This window comes from Nymphaea colorata, chromosome 11 (assembly GCF_008831285.2).
Source record: "Nymphaea colorata isolate Beijing-Zhang1983 chromosome 11, ASM883128v2, whole genome shotgun sequence".
NCBI lineage: Eukaryota > Viridiplantae > Streptophyta > Magnoliopsida > Nymphaeales > Nymphaeaceae > Nymphaea > Nymphaea colorata.
Genome location: NC_045148.1, coordinates 19,822,281 through 19,838,398, shown reverse-complemented (window position 1 = coordinate 19,838,398; position 16,118 = coordinate 19,822,281). Strand labels below are relative to the sequence as shown.

Below are 16,118 nucleotides of genomic sequence, written 5' to 3'. Positions count from 1 at the left end.
TGATCATACGCACTAACTTAGAAGCACACTAGCTCCAGCCGCACAGACTGGTCTACAAGATGTACATAAACAACTGTTGAACAACAAAGAAGCATGCTGGCCTAGCGAGATTACCACACACCTCACGCAACTCATACAAACCTCAATTGCTGCGACTTGATTTATACAACACATAGGGCCAAACCCCCATTTACAGCCGGTGAAGAGCACTCCTCCAACATTGAAACAAAATATTTATTAATTATTTTAATTAAGTGGGTCATAAATGATGACTCCTAATTTGGTGAAAGCCCACTAATAGGAACAGACTCTATATCAGAAGAAAACAATTGACATGATTCCACAACATTCCCCTAGATAAATGCAGGTTGCCTGGGTAAGGGAAGATCCAGAGACTTGTTCCCAAGCATGAGAACCACTGTTGACATGGTTGGTCTGCTTGCAAAATCTTGAATGCAGAGCAAGCCAATTTGCAGACATCTTAGCATTTCACCGGTTGAACTTGTGTCTTTCAGGACTGGATCAACGAACCCTTTCCCGTTTCCTTCACCCCACAATCTCGAGGCCTGTTTGCCAATATCAATTGAAGTAAGCAAGCTAATTTTTGTTTATGCAGTGACCCGATGATAAACCCACCCACCAATCTTGTAACCTAAACCCCAGACGTCGACACCCTACAACTCTGCAGAGAGAGCTAGAGAGAGAGAGAGAGAGAGAGAGAGAGAGAGAGAGAGAGAGAGAGAGAGAGAGGCTTACATGCTCGACAAGGCTGTGAGCCTGTTGAGTATCAACGAAACTTGAATTCAGTTGGCCACTGATGATTTCCAGCAACAAAATACCAAAGCTGTAGACATCAGATTTAGTCGAGAACACGCCATCCATAGCATATTCTGGTGCCATGTATCCGCTGAAATGAGGAAAGGAAGTCAGTCACTTGATTTTAAGATAACTCAAGAAGGCAGCTGCTCCATAAAAGTGCTCTGCAGATCTCCCGGTTTACCATTCTGGAAAAGAAAGGTATTATACATAACAGACCAGACAAAAATTTATGTAGTTCACAGTTCACCTTCATGATTCACAGTCCTTCTAGATAGACTTTTGTACTCGCTTTTCTCCTTGTCCCTTGAAAGAGATGAGATTAGAAGAAGCCTAAAGTTCTAATTTGCAAGTTATATTTTTCCTCACAAAAACAAATCAAATAGCTTATTTGCATTTTGCAAATATCTGCCTTGTCACAAGAACAGATCGCTTCACATAAAAGGAGGAAGAGAGGAATTTGACTTGGAGATCAGACATTGTTCAAGGGCTTAACATGGATTTTGAAAAGTAAAACGAAAAAGAGGAGAAATAATTGTAGCCTTGTGAAGCTATCGAGAATCATGGCAGTTTTGCACTTACTATGTGCCAACAACAACACTGGTAGTTTCTTGTCCGTGAACTCCACTGAAAATTCTTGCCATTCCAAAGTCAGAAATCTTAGGATTTAGTTGCTCATCTAACAACACGTTGCCAGCCTTGAGATCCCGATGAATGATGTTAAGTCGAGAATCTTGGTGAAGATAAAGGAGCCCCCTTGCAATTCCCATGATGATATTGGACCTCTTTCCCCAATTCAACAATATGCGGCCTTCTGGATCTGCAAATTGTATTATTGTTTAACTTACTTAGTTTCTCTCTCTCCACAAGATACAGATGCCATCTGCTCGGAGAAAAGTTAGAATTTTCAGACAATGATTAGGCTAAGTTCCCTACTCCTACTGGAAAGCACTCCCTATAGCCATCAACCTCAAAATGGAAGTTTCACTTTCTGAACATCTGATAGATGAACTTTGGATGCATATCGGGAATATATGTGCAGAAAGAAGTCAAGAAGCTAACCTTTCAGCAAGGCATCGAGGCTTTTATTTGGCATATATTCATATATGAGCATCTTCTCCCCCTTCTCCAAGCAGCAACCAATCAGCCTAACCAGGTTTGTATGTTGAAGTTTGGCAATCAACTCAATTTCATTCCTGAACTCCTTTAAACCTTGCCCAGAGTTTCCAGACAGCCTCTTCACAGCCACTTGTCCATTGGGAAGCTTCCCCTATTTGAAAAAATCACTAGTGGTTATGTTTGTGTAATTATAACAAAAGTATACACTGACCAGATCATATTATGCTGCTTGTTGTAGGGAAATTTTTTTTTTGGGCCAAACCTTTTTCCTTAATTTTTAAAATAGCTCACATTATTGACTTTTCAGATATTGAGCTAGGTCATAGGCCTTTTACAACTTTTAACTCTAGAACTCAAATTTACTCTATGTGGTCCAGAGACATTATCTTCTAACACTTCTCCTAGTGCTATCTAGTATAGCAAAGAAGAGTATCACAGATTCACAGTCATTATTTCAATTCAATTGATCACGCACAATGAATAATTGACAATGTAAATTTTTGTTCAGCAATTGTCGAAAACACTGCTACTCACATCTAGAAATTCAGAAATCAAAAGCTTCTTTTGCAATTAATTTTTCCTGGATGACCTTGAAATAATAATTTGCTACCTTCATTAACGAATGGCAGGGACAAATCAACTAAGATAACTGCAAGTACCATGTAAACAGGACCATATCCACCTTCTCCAATCTTATTTTCTTCCGCAAAATTTACTGTAGCACTCTGTATTGCCTTTAGGCTGATTTGTGGTAGATCATAGTGTGCCTTGTTCTCTTTTGTACTCCCAACATCAAACAAAGAGGCTTCTTTATGTTCTAGAATCTCTGGAATGCCATGAAAAGTAAGGGAATTAAGAAAAAAATAAGACTTTTTTGTCAAACAGAGGACCTACAATGTCTTGCAAGCATATAAACTTTACTTAAAGGTTTCTGTCTTCTCCGAACTAAGCACAACACCCATACTCCTGCTAAGACTACCACGCCAAAGATGCCGATAATGGTAAATATCCACCAGCGCTTATGCCCTGCATCATTAAATATGTAAATGAGCTTTCTACAAGAGTTATGGTTATTTGCAAATTCTTAGATAGGCAATCTGGGTCACATGGCTGCATTATTACAACTTTCATCCAAAAAATTGTACAAAAGAAAGGCCATCCTAAGGCACACAAGCTTCAAATAGTACTGAACAAGTTAACGTTCTGCTTTATAGGCAGAAAGCTTGCATGGGTAGGCAGGAAATGTCCAGTAGAATGAACCTAAAGCGAGGTGACGAGGACACATCACCTTGGCTTGAAGTAACTAGAGCTAAAATGAAGATAACAACCAAGTAAAACAGAAATAGTAAGAGCACCAGAAGCAAATAAACAGAGAAGATACGATGCCCTGTTATCATGGTCAAAAGTCCTCCAACAGCCAGAGAATTAGTTCCATCCCGAAGTCGTCATCTGGAAGAAGTTATTTTTTTTTAAAATAATATTATGATGTATTTACCTTGACCATATGACAAATGATGAGAGTAGATTTCATCATCCGGCAAGTTATTAAACCATTAAATGCAACAGGCATCACAAACATCAGTTGTTTACATGAATCTATTCTCCATACATGCGACAGACTCCACATCATTCATGCTCATAATGGTGAGAGACAACAACGGAAACATGCACATGATTAGGATTTTGAATGACTTTAAGCATGTGATTCAACAAAGTAAGAGAGGGACTCACGATGGTTGGGGTGCGGAAGGGATACGAATGTGGGATCGCCAAAAAAGAAGGGCTGCACTCCGAAAGCCAAACTGCAGCTTCCCCTGAGGATGCGACAGCCTTGTTTTCCATTACAGCATCCCTCAATATCAGCGCTGGCATTCTGCAAGCACCACCTACATTGGTCCAGAGGTATATCTCTCACGCACTGCACCAAAGCGTTGATCCTCTTTGAGTCCGTAAGCACGTAAGTCCCTGTAGCAAAAAAGGGATTGGGAAAGGTCGGCGCCACCAGCGAGGTCAGGTTCGAGATGAGGATTCTCAAGTTCTGATTGAAGCTTGCTGGGCTTGACGCATCCTCTGCTGCTTCTTGGCATGCCCTGTCATAGACATCTACCGTGCCAGCGAACCTCACGTCAGAGTAGCGCAACTGGCAGTGGTCGAACCATATGGTTGCCCTTCTGCTGTTGGGGCACATCTCCTGAATTTTGGTAGAAGCCTGGGCTGTGCAGTTCCAGCAAACGTCTACAGGGACGTCGCCTCGGCACAAGAGTTGGCCATAGGCTTGGTTGGAGCCAAGGCCGACGGCGTCGTTGTAGAAGCCAGAGATTGGCGCCGTCTCTGTCAGATAAGAGAGCAGAAGCTTGAAGTTTCTATGGAAAGGGGTGCCTATCATGCCGCTCGATGCCGGTGAGGAGCAGTCGGATGCGATGAAATTTACGGTGCTAGTGTCAATCTGGTGAGATGGGGGAGTGAAAAAGGGGTAGGTATCGAATCTTACAGAGCACGCCATTCTATAGTAAGTTGCACCGCCTTGTCTGTCTGCAAAATCTTTGAGCATTCGGACGAAGGCCATGTCTAAGCAAGATTTACAGTCCTGTGGTGCCAAATTTCGCATGCACTGTGCTGTGCAGTAGACAGTCACGTCTTCAGTGTAATGGAACTTGTCGCCCCAGAACAAGCGTCCCGAAGGATTGGTGGTAGCGGAAACGATGAGCTTGTTGAAAAAGGAAATGAGCATGGACCTGAACCTTTGGGTGTCGGGGATGGCGCCAGGGCCCGGGAGAGAAATATCCATAAATGAGGGAGGAATGATGAAGTTGGTATCGCGGTAGTAGATGATGCAGCTTTGGAAGGTAAGGAGAGCCGCCCTGCTGTTGGGGCAGCGCTGGGTGATCTCTGTGGTAGACTCAGATACACAGGCCTTACAAGCTTCGCCGTCGAGGTCGCCTCGACACTGAACCACGGCAGTGACTTGGTCGGGTTTCCTGCCCTCGGTGGCATTGGAGAAGCTGGTGAGGGAAACGTTGGCTTCCAGGGAGGCCAACACGCGGCGCAGGTTGTGGTCGAAGGTGCTGTTCGCCGTGTAGTTGGAGTTGCCGGTGCAGTACCAAAAGGGAGACTTGGCCATGTCCACGAGCCCCAGCGGAAGAAGAAGAACAACTAGGAAAATGAAGCAGCAGGCTGTTCTGCCCATTTAATCTCTAATGTCACCACTCCCCACAATGTGAAGGATGAAAAAACTCTTCAGTGCAGAAGGGAAGAAGATTAGGAGGAAGCACGTACATGGGAGAATTAGATTTCTTTCTAGCTCCTTCATTCTACATGGCTGCCTAATATATTCATGTCCATCACATCGCAGAGACCTACTCCTCCGCAACGAGCGGTAATAACTAATCAAGAAAAGCGATCTTATGGGGTACTCTTCTGTAATCATATACTGTAATCTAATCGCGCATCTCATGCGTTTCCTTCGCAGTACTGCATCTTTACTTGTCATTTTCAAAGTTCTATCTGAAAAATATAGATGTGGTCTTCGCACAAATGTTTTTTTTTTGGCTTGTGTATATAAATGTCACTTTATAACCTAAAACCTTGCCATTGAATTTTCTATTTTTTTTATCAACTGTGATGTGCATATCAAAATTAAACTAGTTAATCGCTCAAATATTGGGTTCCAGATCATGTGCATATATCGTTTCGATTAATGCAGAGAAGTATAGATCTCAAAGAAATGATTTTTAGAATTCAGATGCACATTTGTTCGAACGTGTCGGACAGATTAACGTAACAACATGTATAGACTATTTATTTAATGCATTAAATTGACACCTATCCTATATCCATTTCAATTGTGCGATCGAACGAAACTGGCTTTTACTGAGGTGCTAGGGGACAATCATGTATCCATCTCAATAATCGACGCGTATTTGTAGAAGCTACGGTTTCAGAGAATGTCTACTCGAGGAGTCTACACTGAATCTCCACGATGCAGCAGCCAATTTTCCTGTATTATATATAGTTTTTCTATCAATTAATTAGATCTCTTAATAAGTTCATGACTATACAAACAAAAAGAAAAAGTTGTTCCATTCGTAAGACGTTTACGTTAATTGACGACGGTAAACAATTCAATGCTAGAGTCATGCTTTTGTTGGCATAAAGTGGGGTAGAGGTAAAGTTAGAAATCTTTTATAAGTTGGGTCGAATTAAAATTTTTGAAATTTTAATTATGTTGAAATATTATTTTTTCAAAATTTTTATATAAAATAAGTAATTTTTTTTTAAAATTTACATGTAAATGTAAAATAAAAAAAGAAATAAAGCCAAAGACCATGAAAGACTTACTTTGGCTCCTTCTCTGACTTGGTAGACTTCCTCCTACTTCCAAGTCGTCGATGCAAAAAAGAAAAGTATTCATGTAAGACGAGCGCGTTGATGAATAGTAATGATAAGACCAATAGTGACATTTACTTTGCCGCTGCCGCTAGCGCGTTTTAGGCAAAACTTGTAAAGTTTACAACAATTACTTTGTGTGGAACTCGCAACAAATTTTACTCTTGAGTACAATAATAATAGAGATTTACAAATATGTATATTACTCTGAGTACTTAGTTTTTTTATATTTCTTTTTATCAAATGCTCAGTAGAGAGCACCGTGACTCGTGAGAGTAATTTCCCATGAGATTTCCTATGCAATATAATTGTCATATTTATTGGTTCAAATATTTTTAACTTAGACAAATTTTCACAAATAACAAAAACGTACTCATAGTTTCAAAATGTCAATTAGCAGCGTGTTTATTTGTCTGGAAAAGCTTATTAGTTAGGCCATGGGAGATTAGTAGAAAATAAATAGCCAAGGTGGAGGCAAAAACATATCCACGCGTAGAACAACGAATTGGATTAATACTGAAAATTCTTCTTACGCGTGAAAGAAAGATAGATTTTTGGAGTTCCACGGTCATTCTCCGCGTGGTGAACCAATAAGCGCCACAAATTAGCTCTACTCATTCTGCTGATTTGGAATGTGTATTTAGGAGGAATGAAGTGAAGCAACATTACCCAGTTCACTATTTCTGCCAATAAATCAAGCTCCAACTGAATGCCTCAAATGGCCTAATATCCAAGCAAACCGACCTTTCATGAATGGCTGCATCAACTCAGGCAAATCTAACGATCTTATATATATATATATATATATATTCAACTGAATCGTAAACAGCTGCTCATAGTAGAGCAGTAGAGATCAAGGCATATAGAAACATGATGCTAAAGAAGCTTTCTTGCAAATATAAAGCATATTTTCATTTTCCAATACTACCCCAGTGCCATGAAAAATCAAAGTTGGTCAATATCAATATCAACGCCGTCAATATCATTTCCACTCACAATAATAGAGAGCCGTGAAACGATCTCTAGTCATTCCTCTTAGCTCCCCACAGAAATACTGGGTTGAGCAGACAGGGGAGACTTTTTTGCTCCCCGCTTTAACATAGCATCAGCCTAGAGGCCACTACTTTCTTTGTTTTTAGGTGAACAAAGTTTTAGGATATTATACTCCTTCAAGGCGGAGCCCAACTTCCCTATTCTTGGTAAAGGCACATCACATGTGCAAAGTTTTTGAGGATTTTGAAGAAGAACATCTCTTCATTGAAAGGGTTGGATCATAAAACTTCATCCACGACCAAGGCCAAGCAGTCTCCATACAGGGAATGAGTTTTCAGCTCACATACTTTCATATCACAGCCAGTGAATACTTCTGTAAGAGAATAACTGATTTTCTTGTGAAATGCATTAGAAGATGTTTTCATAATTTCTCATCAATTCATTTCAATTGTTTCTGAACTGGACAACTAATCCAGATCCCCACCACCCCTTCTGCCAATGCTAGTGGAATATCCTTCGCTATTTCACTAAAATATGGAACATAATGATCTTGTTTTGTCCTTCTGTGGAAAAGAGATGTCTTGATCAATCAAAGAAGCACATCGACAAACAAGTTTGATCTTGACTTTAGTATACAATTATTCAATCATGCAAGATTTAGGATTTATGCCCGAAGCAAAACAAGAAAGAAAGGCAACCACAAGTGCATTTCTGTTGAAACCCAGGTTGCAATTTTATAGGTCGTTCCTAGCCACTTCTCTGCCAAACTGTTTTTTTTTCAGATTCCATCCTTAGAGTTGAAGTATGCACGGCGAGGCAGAATGTGCAAATCTGAGATCTTTCATACATGCAAGTAGCTAGTTTTGGCAGTTTAAGACACCAGTTTTTAATAAAAAAAATTGCATCTTCCTTGGCTTTGGAGTTTCTTGCATACATATGACAGCATTTTAAATTCCCATTTGCTGCAGCCATAGAAGGAAGGTCACAACAACTAGAAATTGGAGAAGAGTGGGAGATTCTTGTTTTCCTGTATCTTGGAATGAAGATCAAGAGGTAAGAGGGACTGGTTTATCATCCATGCCTTGGAGGATCAAAGAAGCTAGGGAGTTGCTGGTCGAAACAAAGGACTGCACATTTAGAGTGACCTTGGGAATCCTATTGGAACGCCTTTGGAGTGGCAGCTCTGCAAGCACATCAAATTGACTGCACCTTGGAGCAATAAGGTATGAAAATGTTCAGACCATATGTGCAACATGTAGTCCATGTAAATTTTGTTGTGCCTATAGATAAAGACAAACATATTAGAGTGTACATGTACAGTTATGTGTATATTTATTTAAAAGGATTTGGAGAAGAGAATAAGTTCTATATCAAGATCATGTAGCAACCTATATCTCTTTGTGCTATAACCTGTACAGTAGTAGGACAGCGAAAAATAGGAAATATATGACTAAGTATAACTGTAGCAATGAATATTATAGTGTACAACAGTCTGAGTTCGGGTATAGCAGAATGTATTAGTCATGTTTACTATATTCAGTTGGAAACAAGGATATAGTTGTATACTAGATTTGTGTAAAAGTACTATGTAATAATGTATATACATAGATGTGTTTGCATGTATATTTGAGAGCATGACTGAAGTTGAGGCATTAGAACACCACGCTGGAGATGATACAAAACATCAAAAAGGAAAATCGAGTTTACAAGAAGCTTAGTATGAGAGACTTGGCCTATGGGAAAACTGTATGGAGAGGTTATAGGTCTGATCATAAAACTTTTTCTGTAATTTTAGAAAGTGATTGGGTGGTGGACGATAATAATTCAAAAGAATGTATGGGAAGTGATGACCAAATATGAGAATTTTAGATGTTTAAACTGAGTAATGCTTGTTTGGACAAGACTTCATGCTTATGATATGCCTATGGATTAGAAATCTTGATTTTCTGCAGAGTTTACACAGAATTTGTTGTGACCGACTCTGCTGCAAGGATGCATAACGTAACTTACTGAGATTCTATGAATATATACATGTATGTTTCTTGAGATGTTATCTTAACTAGCTATACAGATAGTAGAAGTCTGCTGCAACCTGCTAGTTATCACTATGGATGTGCTGTTTGCATGGAACTGAAGTGGCAGCAACTAAGTCTGTGCAATCAGATTTAATAGATCATTTGTCCGTTACATAGACGGAGTGACAAGGGTGAGATACTAAACCTAAAAGCAGATATAGAAAAACTGAAACACCAAGTAGAAGAAATGGAGAAGATGAAAAACGAGGTAGAAATCCTAACAAAAGCCTTAGAACAAACACATAAAGACGGAACAAGCATGGCAAGATAAAAACCAGAAACATTTTTCCCTAGAGAAAGGCAAAGAACCACAAATAGTGGAAATTAAAAAAAAAATAAAACGGAACCAAAAGAAAGAAGAATAATATTTTTTAAAAATCAAAATCTAAATAATGGGTTTCAGAAATATGAAAACAAACCAAAACCAGTACAATTTGTTCCACCACCAGTACAAACTTACGTAGAAATAATACAAGCCCTAAAAAAAGAAAGCCAGAACTTAATCACCAACAACTATGTAAGAAACCTAAAACAAGTAACTGATTTCCTAAATAAGAATCCCAGAGAAAAATGCCGAGAAGGTGAAGGATATAGTACTATTACTATTCCTCTCCTAGGTATAAACAAATTAATTGCATATCCTAATACGAGCCCCAATTTAATCAAAACAGCCTTACAGTTATGGATTACCACAAGAGCCACAAACCACTGGTATTCTTTTAGATCTATAGTGTTTTTCTATCATTTAGTTGAAAGTCGATGACTCATGACGATTCTTAGTATTTTCCCATGTAATAAATGCTGCACCTCTTGTATTCGAAAGTTTTTTGCACGAATCATTCATGCTGTAACAGAGAGATTAGTGGTGAACCTTCCTCAACCTTGTGCTTCCCCTAAGTGAAACCAACTGCTTTGACAGGTACTCTTCGGAAAATGACTTAGATGCTTCTGCTTTGAATCATCTCTTACAGCAACACATTGTTTTGGTCTTTATGTTTTCTTTCTTCTTGTTTCTGACCACTCCCAATTCTTTCGGTCTTACTGTTCCCTTCCAACACCTTGTCGGAGGTGTTTTTTGCTAGTAGTCTTGAAGAACCCATCTCTCTCTCTCTCTCTCTCTCTCTCTCTCTCTGCATTCATACACACCTCATGCAACTCATCAAACCTCAACTGCTGCGACTTGTTTATACAACACATAGGGCCAACCCCCATTTACAGCCGGTGAAGAGCACTCCTCCAACATGAAAACAAAGTTTTTATGAATTGTTTTAATTTAGTGGGTCATAAATGATGACTCCTAATTCGGTGAAAGCCCATTTGTACTGCTAATAGGAACAGACTCTATATCAGAAGAAAATAATTGACATGATTCCACAACATTCTCCTGGATAAATGCAGGTTGCTTGGGCAAGGGGAGATCCAAAGACTTGTTCCCAAGCATGAGAACCACTGTTGACATGGTTGGTCTGCTTGCAGAATCTTGAATGCAGAGCAAGCCAATTTGCAGACATCTTAGCATTTCACCGGTTGAACTTGTCTCTTTCAGGACTGGATCAATGAACCCTTTCCCGTTTCCTTCACCCCACAATCTCGAGGCCTGTTTGCCAATATCAATTGAAGTAAGCAAGCAAATTTTTGTACAAGCAAATTTTTGTACATGCAGTGACCGAATGATAAACCCACCCACCAATCTTGTAATCTAAACACCAGATGATCGACACCCTACAACTCTGCAGAGAGAGAGAGGGAGAGAGAGAGAGAGAGGCTTACATGCCCGACAAGGCTGTGAGCTTGGTGAGTATCAACGAAACTTGAATTCAGTTGGCCACTGATGATTTCCAGCAACAAAATACCAAAGCTGTAAACGTCAGATTTAGTCGAGAACACGCCATCCATAGCATATTCTGGTGCCATGTATCCACTGAAATGAGAAAAGGAAGTCAGTCACTTGCTTATAAGATAACTCAAGAAGGCAGCTGCTTCATAAAAGTGCTCTGCAGATCTCCCGGTTTACCATTCTGGAAAAGAAAGGTCTTATACATAACAGACCAGACAAAAATTTACGTAATTCACAGTTCACCTTCATGATTCACAGTCCTTCTAGATAGACTTTTGTACTTGCTTTTCTCCTTGTCTCTTGAAAGAGATGAGATTAGAAGAAGCCTAAAGTTCTAATTTGCAAGTTATATTTTTTCTCACAAAAACAAATCAAATAGCTTATTTGCATTTTGCAAATATCTGCCTGTCACAAGAACAGATCGCTTCACATAAAAGGAGGAAGAGAGGAATTTGACTTGGAGATCAGACATTGTTCAAGGGCTTAACATGGATTTTGAAAAGTTACACGAAAAAGAGGAGAAATAATTGTAGCCTTGTGAAGCTATCGAGAATCATGGCAGTTTTGCACTTACTATGTGCCAACAACAACACTGGTAGTTTCTTGTCCGTGAACTCCACTGAAAATTCTTGCCATTCCAAAGTCAGAAATCTTAGGATTTAGTTGCTCATCTAACAACACGTTGCCAGCCTTGAGATCCCGATGAATGATGTTAAGTCGAGAATCTTGGTGAAGATAAAGGAGCCCCCTTGCAATTCCCATGATGATATTGGACCTCTTTCCCCAATTCAACAATATGCGGCCTTTTGGATCTGCAAATTGTATTATTGTTTAACTTGATTAGTTTCTCTCTCTCCACAAGATACAGATGCCATCTGCTCGGAGAAAAGTTAGAATTTTCAGACAATGATTAGGCTAAGTTCCCTACTCCTACTGGAAAGCACTCCCTATAGCCATCAACCTCAAAATGGAAGTTTCACTTTCTGAACATCTGATAGATGAACTTTGGATGCATATCGGGAATATATGTGCAGAAAGAAGTCAAGAAGCTAACCTTTCAGCAAGGCATCGAGGCTTTTATTTGGCATATATTCATATATGAGCAGCTTCTCCCCCTTCTCCAAGCAGCAACCAATCAGCCTAACCAGGTTTGTATGTTGAAGTTTGGCAATCAACTCAATTTCATTCCTGAACTCCTTTAAACCTTGCCCAGAGTTTCCAGACAGCCTCTTCACAGCCACTTCTTGTCCATTGGGAAGCTTCCCCTATTTGAAAAAACACTAGTGGTTATGTTTGTGTAATTATAACAAAAGTATACACTGACCAGATCATATTATGCTGCTTGTTGTAGGGAAATTTTTTTTTTTGGGCCAAACCTTTTCCCTTAATTTTGAAAATAGCTCACATTATTGACTTTTCAGATATTGAGCTGGGTCATAGGCCTTTTACAACTTTTAACTCTAGAACTCAAATTTACTCTATGTGGTCCAGAGACATTATCTTCTAACACTTCTCCTAGTGCTATCTAGTATAGCAAAGAAGAGTATCACAGATTCACAGTCATTATTTCAATTCATTTGAGCACGCACAAGGAATAATTGACAATGTAAATTTTTGTTCAGCAATTGTCAAAAACACTGCTACTCACATCTAGAAATTCAGAAATCAAAAGCTTCTTTTGCAATTAATTTTTCCTGGATGACCTTTAAATAATAATTTGCTACCTTCATTAACGAATGGCAGGGACAAATCAACTAAGATAACTGCAAGTACCATGTAAACAGGACCATATCCACCTTCTCCAATCTTATTTTCTTCCGCAAAATTTACTGTAGCACTCTGTATTGCCTTTAGGCTGATTTGTGGTAGATCATAGTGTGCCTTGTTCTCTTTTGTACTCCCAACATCAAACAAAGAGGCTTCTTTATGTTCTAGAATCTCTGGAATGCCATGAAAAGTAAGGGAATTAAGAAAAATATGAGACTTTTTTGTCAAACAGAGGACCTACAATGTCTTGCAAGCATATAAGCTTTACTTAAAGGTTTCTGTCTTCTCCGAACCAAGCACAACACCCATACTCCTGCTAACACTACCACGCCAATGATGCCGATAATGGTAAATATCCACCAGCGTTTATGCCCTGCATCATTAAATATGTAAATGAGCTTTCTACAAGAGTTATGGTTATTTACAAATTGTTAGATAGGCAATCTGGGTCACATGGCTGCATTATTACAACTTTCATCCAAAAAATTGTACAAAAGAAAGGCCATCCTAAGGCACACAAGCTTCAAATAGTACTGAACAAGTTAACGTTCTGCTTTATAGGCAGAAAGCTTGCATGGGTAGGCAGGAAATGTTCAGTAGAATGAACCTAAAGCGAGGTGACGAGGACACATCACCTTGCCTTGAAGTAACTAGAGCTAAAATGTAGATAGCAACGCGAGTCAAACAGAAATAGTAAGAGCACCAGAAGCAAATAAACATAGAAGATACGATGCCCTATTATCATCGTCAGAAATCCTCCAACAGCCAGAAAATTAGTTCCTTCCTGAAGTCGTCGTCTGGAAGCAGTTTTTTTTTTTTTTCAAATAATATTATCATGTATTTATCTTGGCAATGCTTCCAGTGAGGTTTCTCCGGTAAATATGAGAGTAGATTTCATCATCCGGCAAAGTTATTAAACCATTAAATGCAACAGGCATCACAAACATCGGTTGTTTCCATGAATCTATTCTCCATACATGCGACAGACTCCACATCATTCTTGCTCATAATGGTGAGAGACAAGAACGGAAACATGCATATGATTAGGATTTTGAATGACTTTAAGCATGTGATTCAACAGAGCAAGAGAGGGACTCACGATGGTTGGGGTGCGGAAGGGATACGAATGTGGGATCGCCAAAAAAGAAGGGCCGCACTCCGAAAGCCAAACTGCAGCTTCCCCTGAGGATGCGACAGCCTTGTTTTCCATTACAGCATCCCTCAATATCAGCGCTGGCATTCTGCAAGCACCACCTACATTGGTCCAGAGGTATATCTCTCACGCACTGCACCAAAGCGTTGATCCTCTTTGAGTCCGTAAGCACGGAAGTCCCTGTAGCAAAAAAGCGATTGGGAAAGGTCGGCGCCACCAGCGAGGTCAGGTTGGCGATGAGGATTCTCAAGTTCTGATTGAAGCTTGCTGGGCTTGACGCATCCTCTGCTGCTGCTTGGCATGCCCTGTCATAGACATCTACCGTGCCAGCGAACCTCACGTCAGAGTAGCGCAACTGGCAGTGGTCGAACCATATGGTTGCCCTTCTGCTGTTGGGGCACAGCTCCTGGATTTTGGTAGAAGCCTGGGCTGTGCAGTTCCAGCAAACGTCTACAGGGACGTCGCCTCGGCACAAGAGTTGGCCATAGACTTGGTTGGACCCAAAGCCGACGGCGTCGTTGTAGAAGCCAGAGATTGGCGCGGTCTCTGTCAGATAAGAGAGCAGAAGCTTGAAGTTTCTATGGAAAGGGGTGCCTATCATGCCGCTCGATGCCGGTGGGGAGCAGTCGGATGTGATGAAATTTACGGCGCTAGTGTCAATCTGGTGAGATGGGGGAGTGAAAAAGGGGTAGGTCTCGAATCTTACAGAGCACGCCATTCTAGAAAAAGTTGCACCGCCCTGTCTGTCTGCAAAATCTTTGAGCATTCGGATGAAAGCCATGTCTAAGCAAGATTTACAGTCCTGTGGTGCCAAATATCGTACGCACTGTGCTGTGCAGTAGACAGTCACGTCTTCAGTGTAGTGGAACTTGTCGCCCCAGAACAAGCGTCCCGAAGGATTGGTGGTAGCAGAAACGATGAGCTTGTTGAAAAAGGAAATGAGCATGGTCCTGAACCTTTGGGGGTCGGGGATGGCGCCAGGGCCCGGGAGAGAAATATCCATAAATGAGGGAGGTATGATGAAGTTGGTATCGCGGTAGTACATGACGCAGCTTTGGAAGGCAAAGAGAGCCGCCCTGCTGTTGGGGCAGCGCTGGGTGATCTCTGTGGTAGACTCAGATACACAGGCCTGACAAGCTTCGCCGTCGAGGTCGCCTCGACACTGAACCGCGGCAATGACTTGGTCGGGTTTTCTTCCCTCGGTGGCATTGTAGAAGCTGGTGAGCGAAACGTTGGCTTCCAGAGAGGCCAACGCGCTGCGCAGGTTGTGGTCGAAGGTGCTGTTCGCCGTGTAGTTGGAGTTTCCGGTGCAGTACCAAAAGGGAGACTCCGCCATGTCGACCACTACGAGCCCCAGCGGAAGAAGAACAATTGGGAAAATGAAGCTGCAGGCTGTTCTGCCCATTTGATCTCTAATGTCACCACTCCCCACAATGTGAAGGATGAAAAAGCTCTTCAGTGCAGAAGGGAAGAAGATTAGGACGAAGCACTTTCATGGGAGAATTTAGATTTCTTTCTAGCTCCTTCCTTCTACAATGGCTGCCTTATATATTCAATGTTAGGGCCATGCTTTTGTTGGCATAACGTGGTGGACGTCCGCCTGCTTCCAAGTCGTCCATGAAAGAAAGAAAAAAGTGTTTATGTGGGACGAGCGCGTTAAGAAGGATAGTGGCATTAATAGTAGCAGAATTTACAATAGTCTCGGCACTACTTTTGATAATAAAGGAGGAGAGCCTTATCTTCCAGCGACATTCAGCACAACGACGATTGCTTTGGGCATATTGTTTTTTTTTTATCAAAGTGCGTTGTATACAGTTGGAATTCTAACGTCCCAACTTTATATATAGGCGAATTTCAGGGCGGCAGAAAATCAGTCTATAGTGATCATCGGTACGTTAAATTGTGAATCCATTTTACTAGATTAATTAAAATTCATTTAAATGTCAATGGTTATTTTTTTTCAGGTGAGTGG

The 16,118-nt window shown here is 40.6% G+C and overlaps 1 protein-coding gene across 1 annotated transcript; it reads right to left on the bottom strand.

The window, feature by feature from the left end:
- LOC116263928 (uncharacterized) lies at nt 1-15,802 on the bottom strand. The gene is made up of 14 exons (XM_031643755.2): nt 14,093-15,802; nt 13,262-13,366; nt 13,000-13,166; nt 12,281-12,491; nt 11,801-12,038; nt 11,160-11,310; nt 10,691-10,986; nt 3,667-5,114; nt 2,857-2,961; nt 2,595-2,761; nt 1,879-2,086; nt 1,399-1,636; nt 757-907; nt 1-566 (listed from the first exon to the last, which is right to left on the bottom strand). Exons 1-14 carry the CDS (start codon nt 15,549-15,551, stop codon nt 354-356), a joined length of 5,157 nt encoding a protein of 1,718 aa, XP_031499615.2. The 5' UTR covers nt 15,552-15,802; the 3' UTR covers nt 1-353.
- Between the last annotated feature and the right edge of the window lie 316 nt (nt 15,803-16,118).